Source organism: Phoxinus phoxinus (genome assembly GCF_949152265.1).
Source record: "Phoxinus phoxinus genome assembly, chromosome: 6".
Classification (NCBI taxonomy): Eukaryota; Metazoa; Chordata; class Actinopteri; order Cypriniformes; family Leuciscidae; genus Phoxinus; species Phoxinus phoxinus.
Genome location: NC_136881.1, coordinates 23,191,030 through 23,210,625, shown reverse-complemented (window position 1 = coordinate 23,210,625; position 19,596 = coordinate 23,191,030). Strand labels below are relative to the sequence as shown.

General features: G+C 36.8%; 1 protein-coding gene across 1 annotated transcript; it reads right to left on the bottom strand.

Annotated features, from left to right (window-relative positions):
• Positions 1-2,448: 2,448 nt before the first annotated feature.
• On the bottom strand, positions 2,449-19,592 carry tm9sf2 (transmembrane 9 superfamily member 2). Its single transcript, XM_079616371.1, has 17 exons — positions 19,190-19,592; positions 17,809-17,876; positions 16,214-16,307; positions 13,939-14,066; positions 13,718-13,847; positions 13,503-13,627; positions 13,202-13,313; positions 11,054-11,133; positions 10,234-10,342; positions 8,033-8,165; positions 7,474-7,593; positions 6,436-6,493; positions 6,078-6,237; positions 5,786-5,937; positions 5,530-5,641; positions 5,268-5,439; positions 2,449-2,979 (listed from the first exon to the last, which is right to left on the bottom strand). The coding sequence occupies exons 1-17, from the start codon at positions 19,340-19,342 to the stop codon at positions 2,912-2,914; spliced, it is 1,974 nt and encodes a 657-aa protein (XP_079472497.1). The 5' UTR covers positions 19,343-19,592; the 3' UTR covers positions 2,449-2,911.
• Between the last annotated feature and the right edge of the window lie 4 nt (positions 19,593-19,596).

Here is a 19,596-nt window from a genome sequence, read left to right as displayed (position 1 = left end):
ACACACACACACACACACACACACGCACACACACACACACACACACACACACACACACACACACACACACTCCATGTTTTATGGGGACAGACATAATGATTTTTATACTGAAAAAATATTATATCCCCTAAACACAATCATCACAGAAAACTTTTTACATTTTACATACAGTGCTATGCATAAGTTTAGACACCCATGCTAAAGTTGACTAAAAAGAGGAATAAAAAATCATCTTTTGGAAATTGAACTTAATGCCTTAATTTAAAAAAATAGGAAAAATCTAACCTTTAAGGACACCAATTTTCTTTGTGAATGAATAATGTATCGTAAATAAATAAATGTTCTTCCTTAAAATACAGGGTGCATAAGTTTGGACACCCCTATGTTAAATTCCCATAGAGGCAGGCAGATTTTTATTTTTAAAGGCCAGTTACTTCATGGATCCAGGATACTCTGCATCCTGATAAAGTTCCCTTGGCCTTTGGGATTTAAATAGCCCCACATCATCACATAGCCTTCACCATACCTGGAGATTGGCATGGTTTTATTTCAGTTAGCCTAACAGCTGGTTTGATTTGCATTGAGAGATGATCTTATGGAAAGTACTCCATGCCAATCTCCAGGTATGGTGAAGGGTATGTGATGATGTGGGGCTATTTTAATCCCAAAGGCCAAGGGAACTTTATCAGGATGCAGAGTATCCTGGATCCATGAAGTAACTGGCCTTTAAAAATAAAAATCTGCCTGCCTCTATGGGAATTTAACATAGGGGTGTCCAAACTTATGCACCCTGTATTTTAAGGAAGAACATTTATTTATTTACGATACATTATTCATTCACAAATAAAATTGGTGTCCTTAAAGGTTAGATTTTTCCTATTTTTTTAAATTAAGGCATTAAGTTCAATCTCCAAAAGATGATTTTTTATTCCTCTTTTTAGTCAACTTTAGCATGGGTGTCTAAACTTATGCATAGCACTGTATGCATACACTTTGCATTTTTACATTTTCTAAAAACATAACTAGTAAGTTGTCCTCATGGGACCAAAAAAAATGTCACCACAAGGACAAGGATATTGCCATATTTGTGGGGACATTGTGTCCCCCCAATACTCTACAAATCCTAACTTAGTGACAACTAACTTACCGGTCGTAAAAAACGTTCCTTTGCAAAGATTTATTTTCTCTCTCTTTTTTTAATTTCCACTTTAAATATTATTTTCCACTCATTTATATTAAATAGAGAAGTTAAGGTTTGTTTTATTTTATTTACAGTTTCTGTGGCTTATCTTGGCCCTCTGTTACATGTTGCCCAGCTTTGCAGGGATGGACTGGACACGACAACCGTTAATCACAACTGCTGATATTCAAACAAACAGGACAAGGCGAATGTGATATTCCTTTTCATGCGACGGTTATAAACAGAAACTTACATTTTTAACACAATATTTAGTTTATCTAGATGTCTCTAAAGAAACCATAAACCAACATATAATTGACCTTACCCATTTCTGAACGCATCTGTATTCTGTAACTTACTGATACAATTAGCTGGAATCTGCAATCGGATTGTCGAAAATCGTTTTTGAACGAATCGTTTGATGAATGACTCAAGTCAAAAGCAGTCGCTTATCCCTACGTACTGACGTAACAATGTAACCTGCTGAAATAAAGAAAAACGCACCAAGTAAAAAAAAAAGGTGTCCCTCACATCATTGTCCCTCTTGGAATGGCGCTCGCCCAATCAAATTCAATATCGCTTAACTTTTTTTATGAAGTGCTCTGAGTGACCCCATTCAAAAAAAAAAAAAAAAAAAAAAGTGTTGATGGTTTTAAGCAAGTTTGCATTTGTAAAGAATGTTTGCGTGATTTCCCTGTCATCTATTAATACAAATGTTTAACATTATGAAACGGCAAAATATGAAGAGTAGAAGAAAAAAATACAAATGATAAAGACAAAGAAATTCATACATTAAAACAAACAAATAAGCGGACATATTTAGAGACAAGGAGGTTTTATTTCTAATATTTTTGTTTTTCTTGTAATCTCATTACCTCAAAATCAGAGAAGACAAAAACCAAAACTGAGTGACCAACCAAGCTAATGTAGTTTTATGGACACACGTTTAAATGCTGTGCTTATATACAAAGGAAATCATTTCACACCAACACCCCTGTGTATGGACGGGGCACTTCACATTTTCACAAACCTGTTCTTATCCAAAAACACAATGTCTTGATTTTCCTCTGTGATAATGAGGCACACAATGTGTTGAGGCATAAACAGAAACAAAGAGAGAGAAAAAAATGACCAAACAAAAAGTTAAATAGACATTCCCCCCACTGGTTATACACAAGTATACGCAAGCAGTAATTGTACAGTATCAACATGATGAAAGAAAATTCACACAGCCTCACAGCTTTAATCAACTCTCAAAGAATGAAGTCCTTCCGTTTTTTAACCTTTAGCTTCTTTTTGGATGCATTTAAGGAAAACATGCTATTTACAAAATCATACTTCTGAAGCTGAAGATTCAGTAACTGCAGCTAGTTTTCTCCACGATTTATGCATTACCCTTTCATTTGAATGTTAGCTAAAAAGAGAGGTAAGTCATATTTACAATGGACAACTCGAAATCGTAATTACTCGAGCAAAATGCAATGGCCAATGTGTATGTTTGCTGTATTCCGTTCCAACTAAAGAAGCAGATGTGTCGATTTCTTCAAATCGAATATGCACTACTAATGCACACGCACACATACACAGCAAAGTAAATGGAATTTGTTGATTCAGAGTTATTGGTGTAAAGCAGGGTCGCCGTGGCAACAGAGTAAGTTAAACAGCGCTCAGGTCCCTCCCTCTGGGATCTCACATTGGGCGGAGAAGAGTCTCATTTGAGATTGATTTCATTTAATCCACTTTGACCACGCTGTAGATCTTGGTGACAAACCAAAAGCAGGCAAAGAATCCAATTGTTCCTGGAAGAAAAAACACAAAACAGATTGAGATTACTATCACACTACACAATATTACCTAAACTACTTTTCTCTTCCCTCAAGATGGCACATAAAGACAGTCTACAAACATCGAATGCTTGGAACAAAATATCCCACAATTTTACCTGCCATTAGTTAACAATAAAAGAGAAAGAGTTAAAGCTGAACTCAAAGAGTTGATAGCACAGTGATAAGTGCCATTTGTAAAAGTTTCTTGTTGACGTCAAAATGGTTGCTAACGCCCGTCCAAGAAATAGCTTTGTTCCGAAATATTTATTTACTTACACGCGAGTTATTGCTTTGATTTGACTGGTTCTTCCACACCAACAGGCGTATTATGATGTAACACTAAAACACTGTATATTACATGGACAAGGATGTTTTATTGCCATTCTCCATGACCTTTCTACTCGTCGTGACACAACAACTGTCACACATCCCTAGAGTATTCGAGATTTAATCTCCCGAAACGCAGTCACTTTATTCCTACAGTCTGAACAATAGTAGCACAGCTAACTAATGTTGTTTAAACATTGTTTAGACCAGTGGTTCTCAAGCAGGGGGTCGGGACCCATTAGGGGTCTCTACAAAACTTCCAAGGGGGCCTCAGAATGACTTAAAAGCAGAACCTAAAATTAACACTTGCAAACGCTATATTTACTCTCACTTGGCACTATTAAACTGTGTCAGTCGCCAGTTGGAAAGTGACCATTTGTTTTAATTCTAACAATGCAATGTTGTGACAATATGAACGTGAACGACGCTCTGTACAGTTGACAGATCAGTGCTGCATCATCACGAATTTTTCAGCCATTCCTATGTAAATATTTAAGCGCTGGAATACGCAAAAGGGAATTCGTTACTCGCACACTGTGTGGGAAGTTTAAACATCCCAAACACGACCTGTTAGCTGTCGTGCTTAGTTGAACTCTCTTTCATGCCTTCCTGCGCTTGAATGGACAAATTTATTATGTCCGTCTCGGCGAGTATCCTAGTAAACATGGTTGGTTATGTCTTAAAAGAATAGTTCACTTAAAAAAATGAAAATTATGTCATCATTTACTCACCCTCAAGTTGTTTCAAACCTGATCATACAGCCTTTCATTTTTAAGTGAACTATGCGTTAAGTGAACGCAAGATCCGTGCGTGCATTCGTTCTTAAAGTGACAGCATCCTAAAAATCTGCTACTGTCTGTGTTTTCAATGTTAATCAAACCAAAAAGGACAAATAAAATCACTCACTGCTCTTGAACTTTAAAAAGGATATGAAGACTATGCAGTGTAATTTATTTGATTAGCCTGCTTTATTAAATTTCGGTACCTGAAAACTATTAGACCTGCCTGAAGAGCATTGTTTATTTCAATTGTCTCTTCGTTGTATTGTATTTATTTGTATGTTCGTATTTTATTACAAATGTATTACTTGTTCGTACTTTATTACTTGTCTTTAAAAATGTAGGCTATTAAATGTATATTAGTTAAGCTAGTTTTAGCTGTGGTATCAAAATTGGAATAGAGTATTGTGAATTTTTACTAGTATCTAAAATTGTGGTGTCATAATTGCCTGTTGTTGTGTCATGACTGGTAAAAAATATTTTTGCCCGGTAAATTTTCTAAAGTTAGAAGTTAGTTTTAGGACCTGCTTAAAAGTATTTATCATGATATAACAATCTAATATCTGTAAAGTTACTTTGAAATGAGGTGAAAAACACTTCACAATTTTCCATAAAAATGGCATCACAGAATTCCATGATTTCCAGGATGCATCTCTAAACAGCATGTGCAAGGCTTTCACAAACAAAGCTCTCTACACTGAACGCGTCACATTTTCACCTCAATTTGTTTAGCCTGCATTTAACTTCTGAAACTTCTCAGTTTTAGTGCTTCACAATCAATCAGTTAGTGCTTTCCTTGTGAATACTAACCCTTTGATGCATACAATCACTGGTGTTTTTAGAACGTTCAGAACGTTCAGGATGTGATTAACTGCTTACTTTCACATATTGGAGAATTGGAATATCAAACTTCACTAATTAGTTGAAAAATCAAAGAAATAAAATCCACAGGCCTACGTTATGCCAGTCATACAATGCGAAGTGGCAAGCTGGTTGTGTCTCCATAGAAATCTACACTAATGCTTCCAGAGCAGCAAGATCTAAATAAAACCAATAAGAGTCTATTTAAAAACGACACATAACCCTGATGTGGCCCGAGCAGAAAATGAGTTCAACACTACTGCTCTACACACACACACACACACACACACAGACCTGTAAAGAGGAAGAAGATGAGCGCCATGATCATGGTGTAGCCAAAGTAAAGAATAGTGCTGGCGAGTCCACTGATCTGTAGCTTAGAGAAGAAGTAATGGATGGCATAGACCAGAAAATAAACAGCTGTGAATCCGCTGGTCAGGAAGGAACGCCACTGCCAGTGATAGTCCTGAGAGATGACACACACACAAAACAAATGATTAAAAAAAATACACAATTCTCCAAAAATATGCATATGGTCATGTGTATGTAATGTCACCTCAGCACACAGGTGGAAGTAGCACAGGAGGATGGTGGCCTCAGAGCAGGTGATGACCAGGATGATGAAGACCAGGAAGAGAAATCCAAACATATAGTACATCTGATGAGACCTGCAACATCAATGATTTACATTGGTTTGTAAACCTAAACCTATTGGTTTCATGGTCTGTTATTCGTAAAGCCAAACAGAACAGGAGTACTGAGTAACCATTAATATACTCAGATTCAGTTCTGAACTTCACATCAGCACTGACCAGATGCTGTTAAGGATGAAGAACAGCTGGATGAAGATGCAGCCAAATGGCAGGATTCCACCCATGACAATGCCAGGAAGAGGTTTAGTGTAGAAGGACTGCTCTGGAATCTGTCTGGGGATCTGATTGGTCCTTACGGGATGTTCAATGCCCTGATTTGAAACAAAAAATACACATTTATTACTTCAATGAAAAGAGAGGATTATGGATAATTGATGGGGTTCTGGATTATTTGACAACAAACCAAATTAAGTTTTAAAAAAGGCTCATGGGAAACAATCTGAAAGCTTACGCTTTTCTTGAAACCGAAGTACGCTCCGATAAAGGTGAGGGGCACTGAGATACAGAACCACAGAGCCAGGATGGCCACCAGAGTGCCAAATGGCATGGCAGCTGATGAACCCTCACCCCACAAAATCAGATTCATTACGAAAAAATCTGCAAACACCACCCTGAAAAAGCATTAAAAAATATATTAACAACAAGCCGTATTTAATCAAGCTACATGTCAAAACACAATACTTCAAAGTGCAAGTTCAAAATTGTGTAAAATGGCTGAAATAACTGTTACATTTAACAATATAAATGATAAATGAAATGAAATCTATGGATTTAAATTTAACGAAATTATGGATTTCTGATTTACCCACCCTGGACAGAGAAATGCTGTCAACAGAACGTTGGTCTTCCACTTCTCCCCACCGAAGGCTGGAAAAAGTGAGAGAGACCAGTTGACCTCACATTTTAACAAGGATACAAGCCAAATATTAAACTACAAAGAGAAAATACGGTCAACGTAATACTATAGTGCTGTGTTCAATAAAGGAATTTGCTTGATTTGTTAACAACAATGACCAGAGTTCATGTTTCATTACTTTTCCATTTAATTAGGTGCATAAAAAAGGTGTGTCCTAAATATATGCTAGCAAGCATCTTATTTCACATTCTTCTACTACGCTCTAAAAGAATAGATTTGACTTGAAATTAGAAGGGGTGGGAACTGGGAATAAAATAAAATAAAATAACGATGACAGTCTTTTTTACCCCTGTAATTTGGCTCCAAATCTCAGGTGAAAACTGTCATTTTTACCCCCTTTTTAAAACAGTGGATTAACTCAGTATACATCCTTGACATTTAATATTTTGGCTTTCATCACCATTTTTGATTGTCTTTCTACAGAAAAAATATTAACAAAATCAAAGATTTGAGCCAGGGACCGCTGGTTGAGTTGACACGGAATGACCCTATAATAACTCTGTGTTGCCTATTATTTCCTACAATACTACGTATCAAGTTTGATGGAAAAATGGCTGATAGAACGATTAAAAGAAGTAAATTCATAAATGTTCATTTATGATTACGTTTCTAGCAAGAAATAAGCAGAGAAGATCAAAGGGGACCATTAAGCATCTGTTGTATGACTGAAGTTTTAAACACACAGAGCTGAGCAGATGGATCTACAACTGATATCATAGTAAGACACGGCAGGTCTGGAAAAAGAAGAGTAAGCTCTCATTGTAATCTGCACAAGCCGTCGAACAACTAAAGCAAAAAAGCAGCAGGGGTGTGTATGCCTGCCTGTTCGTGTAGAGGGCTCCTTTGACACTAATTAAATCTAACGAACTGCAGACAGCCCAAATGAAGGGAGGATCAGAGGTCAAAGTTCAAACCTCTGCTGTGTACTTACATTTGTAGTAGCGGGCAGCCACATAACCAGCTGGAGTACCCAGCAGCACCCACAGCACCACCGCACATGTCATCAGAGCTCCACGATTGGCAGGTGACAGGAATCCCAAACAGGCAAAAACTGCAGATCCAGAGAAAGGAGGAAAACATTGTCAAGTTCGGGGGTTGCATAAATGTATAAAATTTGACACATTAAGTAAATTCAGACAATGTTTATAAAAAACTCATCAAATTCCATCACAGGACAGTCCATGTTCATACACTGTATCAGCCATCACAAAGTAAAAACATTTATCCTCCTAATTGTATTTTTGGTAACATATCTTTTACTATAAAAGTAATTTGTCCAAACATCTTACTATGCTGCATTTTATAAAATAATATATATTTTTTTTATTGTCAGTGTTTCTCTCTCATCAAGATCATGTTAATCAGGACATTTATTTTAGACGCATGTCTTTTTTATGCAAAAGACACATTTCTAAAGAAAAGTAAATAAAGGAAAAACTATCAATAATGGCTTGAATTCTTTGCTACTGCTCAACTCTCCATAAACTTACAGAGAGTAACAAATGTCATGATGAAGATCTGAGTCCCAGAGCCCAGAAACACAGACAGCAGCATGCCTTTCCTCGGAGGCCTGAAGACGTCTCCGTGAACAAGTTTCCAGCCAAATTCCTCCTGGGCATCCTCCTGGAAAAGATGGAGTGGAAAAGCGAGGCTTTAACAATAGCAGGAGCTAACGGAACCCAGTTCAGGCGTGGGTTTTGGTCTACAGCCCAATTACGGCTCTCAGAGATCAAAGAAAAGACGCCGGTTGCTGCTCAGACCAATGATACACTGTGTCACTCTCGATCTGTCCTTAATGAGTCTGATTTGTGTGGAGGGAGGAGGGGCCACGGTGAGACAGGAAAGAGAGAAGACGTAAAAGCAACAGATCGCCTGACCCCGCGTGACCTCAAACACCAGATGGGAGGGGCTAAATATACCAAGATATGAAGTGATTTGAATGCAAAGTGTGTGTATTTAAGGAGACTTATGTCAAGGGTGAAGACCAGTGGCAGCACTAAGGCTGGGCTTGCCAGAGCTATAGCCCTGTCATAATAGCAGCACAGCATATCCAAAGATTTTCCTTACCCTCAGTGTCACTATAAACAATTGTCTTGATGGGAGAAAAGTCAATTAGACTAGGTTAGGTCCGCATTAGCGATAATTTTAAGTACATTATCAACAGCAAATCATCAAGCATTATGCAGTGCTATTTAATTTCAAACAAAAGACTTTGGACTTCAGATAAATCTCAAAATATCTGTCACGTAATGTATCTGCCATTGGTGAGTACATACTTAGGGGGGCTTGAGCCTAAATAGAGATTGCGATCTTTTTTAACGATTAATCTTGCAGCTCTAATGCTTACTAATTTCAAGAATAACTCCCTTTAGAGTGCTTTGCCCTTTTCATGCTCAAACCGCAACATTAAAAAAGTTGAAAATGTAAAAAAGCATACCGTATTTTCCGGAAAATAAGTCACTTTTTTTCATAGTTTGGCAGGTCCTGCGACTTATAGTCAGGTGCGACTCATATATAAAAATTAATTCATACTGACTGAGATGAACCAAGAGAAAACATTACCGTCTACAGCCGCGAGAGGGCGCTCTAGTTAGCAGAATTTGTTCAGAAGCGACACCGAGGAAGAATTCAATGGATTCAGTGTTGTGGAATGAGATCGCGGGAGCTTGGTTAACTTGCTTACCGGTAACTTTTTGGACTCGCTGGCTTATGTTAATTTAGCCTATTCAGCCTCCCAGGAATATGTTCTTTATGCTATTGTGTAGCTGAATAACTGTTAATGTGTTACGTCAACATACCGGACACCTATTCAGCCTGTTGTTCTGTGTGCTATTGTGTAGCTGAATAACTTGCCTTTCAAGATTAAATGTCTGTTCTTGGTCTTGGATTTTGTGAAATCAATTTCTAAATAAATGCGACTTATAGTGCAGTGCGACTTATGTTTTTTTTACTCTTCATGACGCATTTTTGACTGATGTGACTTATACTCCGGAGCGACTTATAGTCTGGAAAATACGGTAATAGGACCGCTTTAAGGGAGAATTAATAAAATGCAATAAATGCAGGAAGTTATTGATGCGCTTAAAGCTGCAGTCGGCAAGTCTGGCAGATTGAGGGGACTTTTAGCCAAAATGTTGACTGTTTAAAAATCGAATGCCCCTAGCCCACTACCACCGAGCACCCTCCCATCGAGTTTGTGCTTGTCAGTGCGTGTACCAGATTTTCTGTGAACGTGCCCGTCTCTTCAGCATCGAAGCATCATTTTCTTTTCTTTGGTTGTTTTGGACCTCCTAGCTCTGGTTGTTAACCGAGGAATTTGTGTATTCAATTGTGTAGAGATTTCAATTATTTTATTATAGCACACCCTCTGAACTGTTATGCCCCCCTTACACCCCAAACAAAAACATTCTGGAGCCGCCACTGGAGTAGGTAGATGTGTGTACGCTTGTCTGTTCTCGTCAGTGTGACCCTCAATGATGATCCAGGCCACATAAACACGAGTGACATACACATCCTGTAGGTTATGCTCGTTAACTTACAAACCAAACACACTGAGTGCTCCACACACTCTATTGTGTGCAACACAAAAACTTGACAAAAACTAAAACATACAAGGTCACACACACATCACATATCAGATATCATGATCACATATCAGACAATGACGTGATAATTGTAGAGCAGAACTCACCACAGAGTCCATCTGGTTGTATCGGGCGATGTCTTTATGGAGGGTTCGGAGCATGATCATAGCGACCATCCCCGAAAGGAAGAGCACAATGACCAGAGAGTTCATGATACTGGTGGCAGAGAACAGAACATTGAGCATGCGTTTTTTATTTGCTAAACTACATCATGGGTTTATCAGGATATGGACCCTGAGCCAAATAACACCCTCAGTCCCTGCAATCCAACTTTGGTGACAAAATGCAACTTTGGTAATGCAAACATCAACGTGCATAATGGTAACACACGTTGATGTTGCGTTTTCAATCGCATGTTTAAGGATACCAAGGAAAACAGACTCATGAACTGCTCACACGGTTCAATCTGAAACACTCAATGGGCAGTTATTGACCAGCTGGTGACCATCACAATTTCATATACTCGCCAGTTGCCGAGAGTTAATTTTAAACACCTTATTGTGTTCCAAACACAGACGCTAGATTGCTTGTGCAGTGCAGAAGCTATGGTATCCATTTAATGAAATATGTTTTAAAGGCATTTGAAAATGCAGTCATTTATGCAATACACATAGGTCATACTTAGATGGAAAAAAGAAAATCTGTATGAAAAAAAAAAAAAAAAAAAATCACATCCCTGGTAACATCACCAACCCCACAACATTGGAGAGTATTTTGCAGTAAAGTTTACTAGGGCATTGCAACGGACGAATGCAACCGTAGTGCACTGCAACCGCAAATGGGGAGCTTGTAATAACACAAGTCCACTTTGAGTGTGTCATTTAGGACAGGGCCATATAATGTATGTAGTGTGTGATGCGCTCTTACCTGAACCACTGAATGTTGGTGTGTGGCATAGACTCAAGAATATAATCCCATCTAGAGGCCCAGCGAATATGTTTCTCCTCCTGCAAACACCAAAGCAGCAGTTATACAATAGTTCTGCAGAAACACTGACATAATAAAACACAGCAAGGGTCTCCAATCTCTTATAGGCTAAATGACCTCTTGATGATATAGAGACAGAGCAGGGATACTGTTACATACTGTATCAAATTGATTGCTGCATTTTAAACCTGGTCTGTAATAATGCATATAAATCCAAATTCACACACTTGGTTATAAAGCCAAAGCAAAGCCTTTCAAATATTCAATTTAAATGTTATCATCATTTTAATTTTCATATACAGTGCATTATGAAGCTTTTAGCTGAACTTTAGCTTTGGTTGAAGTTCATGTAATACTGTATTTCTATACATTTTAATTTGAATTATTAGACAATAATTGGCAGACCCCCAGCAGGAAACCCCTGCTTAATAGAAACCGTGGCATGAAACCAGTACACCACCTTGTGGAACAAAGCAGAACACTTCTCAATTTGAAATGAAAAGCAAGAGCAATAGAAACTGTATATGATATGTATAAAAACTACCATACAAAATAAAAAGAGATGGAAAACACTTTGATTCAGTTTAAAATTTGGTTTCCTTTCACTCACACAAAAATGCTGTCATTTACTCACCCTGATCGTTCCAAACCCATTTGACTTTCATTCATCTTCAGAACATAAATTATGATATTTTTAATATTCTCTAATCATTTTTGTCCATACATTGAAAATTTAGGCAATCAACATTTTCAAGCTTTAAAAGTTAATAAAGACATCATGAAAGTAATCCATATGAATCAAGTGGTTTAATCCAAGCCTTCCAAAGAGACCTGATCACTTCATGTGATGAACAGATTTAACAGGCTTTTATTCACATATAAACATTGATCAACGCACATACAGAGCACATCAAATATGGTAAACGGAAGCTGAAAAGTGCTTGCTTGATGTACAATCCTCATTGGTTCTTGCACATCAAGCACACATGGTTGAGATTGTTTAACTTATTTAATGTGCTCTATGTATGTGTGGTAATTAATGTTTATATGCATCTATAAACCTAAAATAAAATAAAAAACGATTGCCTCTGTTCACTGGACTTGGATTAAACTGCTCAATTCATATGGATTATCCAACGTCTTTATGTACTTTTGAAGCTTGAAAATGTTGATTGATGGACAAAATAATGAGAGAATATAAAAAAATGTCTTAATTTATGTTCCAAAGATGAAAAAGTATTATGGGTTTAGAACAATAAGTAAATGAAGACAGAATTTTCATTTTTGGGTGAGCTATTCCTTTAAAGTGTTATGAAACCCTGTTTTAGCCAGGTCGTTTACACCTCGAAAAAGTCTCAAGAAATGGGCGTGTACAGCTGTGGAAAACTGCCCAAACGAGGGAGAAAGGCAGGAAGAACATTTTAAAGGTCTAATAATATCTTCAATACATTTACGAGAACTATAGTCTCTAAACAAACGACTTAAGTCAGTTTAACATAGAAAGAATAAAGACAGAATTTAGAATTTTCAGTCTACATTAATGTCTTCTGTGTATCAGAATAATTCCTCGTGCCATCGCGTTCATGATCAGATGTAAAGCTGTATCAGTGTCCTTATCTGCACATTTTTCATTTGAAGACGACGTGATTAAATATATGCGGATACACAGTGCTGGGTCATGTTTAGAGCACTAGAGTATATGAAATATGTCCATAAAAACGTATTGCGCAGAAAATGCTCTCGTGTCCACATGTTGTTTGAATTCCCCGCTGTAATGCGATCTGAATGGGTTAAAAGAGTTCGTTCTCATGAATAAGTGCAGGGTGCCGCCCAGAACCAGCTGAATTGTACCGGCCGCCAGTCACACACCCCGAAAGCACGCTTCAACCTCAGATTCAGTGATGTTGCTTTGACTTTGCTTTTCAACCCAGAAGAATGGAATTGCTCATACATTTGACCAACAAGTGGAAATTTGTTATTTTTCTAAGTTCTTTTAGTTTTTTCAGTGATATCGTTCACATCTCAAAAAAATTGTTTTGTGGTTTCATGACCCTTTAAGGCTGATATGGAAAAATTTAAATCACTGACCACAAACTTGACGGAGTATGTGTAGGGAATCTTGAGTTCTCCAGTGAACTTGTTGCCCAGGCTCATGGGAGGTCCTGTACAGTCTACTTTGTCTGGGTTGGTGTGTTTAAAGCTTTAAAAAGAGAGAGAAACGTACTCCATTTGTACATATTAACATAAACATATAATAATCATTATCCTCAATTTGACAATTAAATATTTAAATATACTGTTGTTCTTTTTGTTAAATCTTAATGGGCTAAATGGTGATTTTCTCTGCCGCCTTATTTTTGGTTGAATGTTTTTGTAGAGCCTCAAATACCTTTTGGGCTCTAATTTAGCTGCGACCAGTCTGGCACCAGCAGACTCGGTCTCCACCTTGTGGTAGAAGATGGTGATGTCTACATGGTTGAAGATGTAGAAGGTGTCTTTGTCATTGAAGTCAGCCTGTGTAAAAATAACCATTTCTTAAACAAGTTGCATTAACAGAACACTCAACATAAGATTTATAAAATAATGAGGGTAAGTTTTACACACATTGACCACACAGGCATCTTTGGCCCGACCCGTGTCCGTGACATAGCAACCAATGGGGAAACCAGGATTACAGAACTTCTGATTGTCCTCCACATCATAACACCAGGTCACTGGCATATTATCAACAATCCTGAGAGAGACAAATAAGTCATTAGATGCTATGCTTCATTGTCGTTTGGTGTTACTGCTGGAAGAGGAGAGAGACTGAGTGAATGCCTTACCAGTGATGTTGGTAATTGAGGAGCATTCCCTTTTTGAGGAAGTCCAGTTTGGCTTTATCCTCCGATTTGTCTGTTTTGTACGCTTTAACACAGACAGTCATGCATTCCACATTTTTGTTGAAGGAAAACTAGAAAGAAAGAAAAAATACTCAATAAGGGGTGGTAAATTCAAATTGGTTTTTGAGATCACAATTCTATAAAAAAAGAAATTTTGAAAGAAATTTAATTTGATTTAATTCTAGTTTAGGGTTTGGTGTTACTTTTCTTATTTAACTGTGGTAGACAGTTTAATAGGTCTTGAATAAAGAAATCCCACTGAATCAAGTGTGAACCTTTTAGTCAACCCAATTTTATAAAACAAATGCCATTAAGCTGACTGCAATCATTACACACATGACTGGGAGTCTTCTGTAATAAAGCAAGGCAGCCAATTTCATTTTTGATATTAAAAATAGGAAGAAAGAAGCAAATTACAAACAATAGGACAAATACAACAGAAAAAATATATATCATTTTCAGGTACAGTAGCCTAGGTTTATTTTACATGTAGTAAGAAATTCTACAAGTGAATAATCAAATGTAAAATTAAAACACTGTATAGTCTTCACTGTATGAATTAAATATAAATTGATGCATATTAAAGATATACAAAAGTGATTCAGTCAAAAGCAGTTGTTATTACGGCTGCACGATAAAACTCATAATCACGATTATTTTGCTCAAAATTATAATCACGATAATTAATCATGATTATTCTCATTTGAGGAATTACAGAGAAAGAGAAGAGACTTGTATATAAATTACATAATTATCAAAAGTGGTAAGGTAATGTAATGTAATAGGCCTAAAGGCCTGTAGGTGGCAAGTCAATACAAAATGCATGGTTTTGATGAGCGCTTTGTGATGTGTCTTTATATTAGATCTTCTAAGCAACAATTCGGTTCCAAATGAGACAAACTATAGATCGCTTAGCAAATTCTTACTGCAAAGAACGATAGCCTACTTGTTGATAGACAATGAAAACTGTCAGTGGCTGTTGTTTTCAACTGATTCACATCACGAAAACTGGTAAAACCTTAAACTTCAAATGATAGAACAGTGAAATTCCTCATTATTTCCAATAATTCCAAAATATTGTCCATTTAATTCTGCAAACATAATCCCAAACAATAAGGTGGATATCTGTATTTAGATTTTTCCCAAATAAATCGCTGAAAATTTGATGGGCAGATTTAGTCACACAAACAGCACAAGTGGCTCGTGAAGTAACAGACTGGCTCTATGACAATTTCATGTACCAGTAAGCAGAATATCGCTATGGAGTTCGCTAAACTCCAGTGTATGTTTGTTTTCAAATCATCAGTGTTTTTTCCTCAGTGTAGAGCGTGTGCGCAGGGTTGCCAGTAAAACACAGACCGGGCAGAACATGTGAGAGAAAAGCTCTTTTTGGGGGATTTAGCTATTTACACATCCGACAACTACAAACATCAACACTAGTGTTGACTTGACGCAAATGTCAACAAAAAACAAAAAAAAGAAGGCGTTTTCAGGATAAATAATGAGTAGGCAAATATCGCGACGATTATTTAAAATTAATTGAGAGAGGCAGATACCATTATCGCAAATAAAATACGATTAATCGTGCAGCTCTAGTTTTTTATTATTGATATTAATAAAACAGACAGCAACAGTTTAGAGGCTGCTGCTGTTTGCGTAGAACTTAACAGACTGTGGTGTTTACATACTCCACACGATGTGTATTTTGACATAATTCTGTATTTGACCATGCAAGAACAATATGCTGTAAAAGAGAACTGAATTCAGCATTACATGCTTCTAAAAAGCGGCATCTGTGCTCGCGCTTCGTCTGTGTGTCCGTCAGCGCGAGCACCGCATCGAGTCCTTTTTTGCGGCTTATTGTGATTAATAACACTCTATCGTGTCAATAGCTTTAAGTAGAACTGCAAAGTTAAGAAAATTTAACACTTTAGAAAATCGATTTTTGAAATGTGTGAATGAGTAGAAGACAGAATCGTGATTCATATGTGAATAGATTTCCCCCCCACTGCTAAAACTCAAAGCATACTGAATAAATGCTATGATACAGAGAATAATTAAATAACTTTAGTGCAATGTACATTTTGAAGTAAGGACAAAGTCAGAGCTTGAGTGGGCATGCTTTTTCATTTACGCATTTGCTTTTATCACACGTTTTAAGTTGCACTTAAGGTATACATTTTATGATCTTGGTGTTGCTAGTATAGGTGTGAAATACCTTATATGGGGACGGCTCAATTCTTTCTCCAAACAGCACCTGACCCAAGTTCTCAGATGGACGCTTCTCTACCTCCTCAGCACAAAAATCAAACCTGCAAGATTAAAAATAATGAAGTATAAAACTTTCTGGACACAATTAACTATCAAAACAAACCATACACAACAATGCGTTTTAAATAGCAGTCATAGCATCACAACATCTAGCTACTACCTGACAATCTGGCCAGTATGACTGGTTAGGTTTCAGATATGCTTCCTTACGGTACTTCTGAGATGGATTTCTGGTTTAATATTTTTTTTATCAGGTGATATGTTTAAAATGAGTGAAAAATGTTTTGTCTGTCAATATTAGGCAAAGTTGGCCTATTCTCTATACAGTTGACAATTAGGTAGGTGTGGCATTTTAAATGGATTAAACTGTATTTGCTATGTAGTTATAAAATGTATGCTCGCAAAACAAATCATTTAACTGACATTAACCCAAACATTAAAACATTCATGAAGCTGTATTACCGTAAGATCTATTGTATCACAGTAACAAAATAGGATATGTACAGTTTGCAACAAAGATGTTTCTGTGACATCTCAAGTGCTTCTCTGTGTGCATATTATTACATACTCTTATATCTCTTGATTTTGAGGCCTTGGCTGGGTATAAGTATAGTTAACCCGAAAATTTTTAATTCTGTCATTATTTACTCACCCCCATCTCATGCCAAACATGTATGACTTTCTTTCTTCTGTGGAATGGTTTTAACCATTCAAAGGAAGTCAACAACTAAGTAACTGTTTGGTTACCGATATACTTCAAAATCCTTAAGCAGAACCTATATTTGCTGTTTTAAGTGTACAGTATTTTATTAAAAGAAAGCCGTCATGTGTACTCATGTCAATTCAGACAGAACAACCTCAGGCGTTTGAGCAGACAGTAAGTGCAAGGCTGATTAATAATGCAGAGCATATGCCATATTGAATGTCTTGTGAGGAAAAGCAAGACATTTTTGCCTCCATTCGATTATACAGCAGTGGTTTGACTGAAAGGCCTCTGTGTTGTTAACATAAGCACTCCCTCCTCAGCCTGCGGACAGTCTGAGCACAAATTTCTACATTCTCCTCCCCTCCCTGTCCAGCTTCTCTCTAGAACTTCGCTATGCAAAAACTGAGTACTAACTGGTTAACCATGCAAAAAGCACAGCAAATTTTGAGCAAAGCTATGCTGAAAGTGAGATTTCTTCAGTGTCATCCATTAACTAAAATGAAAACTATTAAAATGAGTTTACATTAATTAAAATGAAGCTGAAAGAAACTAAAATATAAATATTAGATGAAAAACAAGCTTTAATTTTTTTTAAAATTAGAAACACTGCCTTTGACAACCAACTAAAACAGCATAAGTACCAAAATTATTAAAAGTAAAATTTATATAAAGAAATACAGCTAAACAGAAATATTTTAAAAACTAAAATGAATAAAAGCAAAAAAAAACCACATAAAATTACTTAAACTGAAAAATATAAAAATTAAAGTTGATTATTAATAAATACTATAACACTATCCACCATTAACAAAAAAAATGACAAATGTTTTACTCACGCTGTGTATTCATAGGGCAAAACAGACTCCACAGAATCCAGCCTGTTCACAAACAGCTCAATGGATGACTGTTGAAAAGAGAAGCAGGAAGGGTTAAGGCAATGTCCTCTGTATTTTCTTCTTTCCGTAAGGTGTCAGTTTGAAATTGATATTATTTACTTTTTTTGGACACGCAAGTATGCTATATCCCTGTCATGTGATGCCATCTGTACAAAACCTCATCTCTAAACTATTAGAATAAAGGGTTTAGAAAAAAAACAATTACCATGTGAACCATAGTTCCCACCAAAAATGTCAGTTACTACAGTAAAAACACATTCATATAGGATCTCCACGTGTAAAAAGGTTTTCGATGTCTTTTATTTTCTTGATGATGATGGTGTCATCACCATTTTATTGTAAAGTATTGTCGGATATTGTAGGATAAAAATAATACGTTTAGTAACTATTATATTTGGGTGGAAACTATGGCTACTACAATAACCATAGTTAGTTATTAAGGAAATGCATGAGTGTATGAGTAATGAGTGACCCCCACACAATATGGAAATGATAAGAAAAACTTGTCTCACACCTGTTGAACCAGTTTCAATTGGACAATGGACATATCACCAATGAGACCTGATATTCCCCCACCCCTTATTAAAAATACTATTGCATTACATAGGCTAATTCAACAATAATATAATGAATAACGTCATGCCACCATCTTTAACTAGTCAATGGGATTCATCCAATTCAATATCATGCTTATGAAGATACTTTTATTATCATTAATTGTTGTGTTCACCTACGCTTCTGCTCCATTTCAGAAATATTCTGGTTTACGTCAAAATGCTGCGGTGGGAGTAATTCACGCAAAAATGAAAAGCATGTCTTTATCACCATACATTAAAAGTGAACCGAGGCTGTCAGTTGCTAACATTCTTCCAAATGTCTCATTTTGTGCTCTATGTAAAAAATAAATTAAATTGAAAAAGAAACCACAGTGTGGGGACAAACTTCGGCTGATTAAATTAATACAGATTTTTTATTATTTAAGATTAACTTACTTAAGAGTCCTTTTACTAACGTTATTCCTTAAGCTCTGTTTGAGAAAAACACACGAGAATGATCGGAACCTTTTCTCTTGCAGGCCTCACTGACCCATCGGCAAAGAAAGTCAGTTTCATGGCAGTAGAAAGTTTGTAAAAGCGGAGAAGCGAGCGGGTTTAGCTCTTTATATATCTTTATAAAGGCAATAGCGGTTCCACAACTAACACACATCAATAGCATATCGAGCTCGCATCACGCAGCAGACTCCGTTAAAGAGAAACACGACACATCTCATACATTGATTTTACCGAAATCATTTATTGTGCTTATTAATATAAACACTTACCTTGCAGTCTGGTACATCGCTGTTTTTTTCGTTAGCGTCCTCGCAGAAGCTGACCGGGGCCAAACCAGGAAGATAAAAACTCAACGCGTCCCGCAGCGACCCGCACACAAAAAGCAACAATAAGACAACACGGACACGGTGGAACACGACCATTTTGCTTTGACAGACTAGTTAAGGATTCGGTGGATGTATTTACATGCGTAAAATGTAGATATGTGTCAAAATCCAGACATTGGTGATTACTAAGCACAAGAGCTAGCGAAACTGCTGCCTGCGTAGCAGCATCTGACTCCTCAGACACGTCATCCGTTACGAACTGCATGATGGGATAACGGAGGACTCCAAGGCGGAAGAGAATGAGAATGAAGCCATCGCATAAAAATCATGTCAGAAAATGACATACTCTG

Coding starts and splice junctions, on each gene's coding strand:
- tm9sf2 (XM_079616371.1), bottom strand. CDS start 19,342: ATGGTCGTGTTCCACCGTGTCCGTGTTGTCTTATTGTTGCTTTTTGTG. Junction 13,314..13,502: donor GCTAAATTAGAGCCCAAAAG/GTATTTGAGGCT, acceptor CTCTTTTTAAAG/CTTTAAACACACCAACCCAG. Junction 11,134..13,201: donor CATACTCCGTCAAGTTTGTG/GTCAGTGATTTA, acceptor TGGTGTTTGCAG/GAGGAGAAACATATTCGCTG.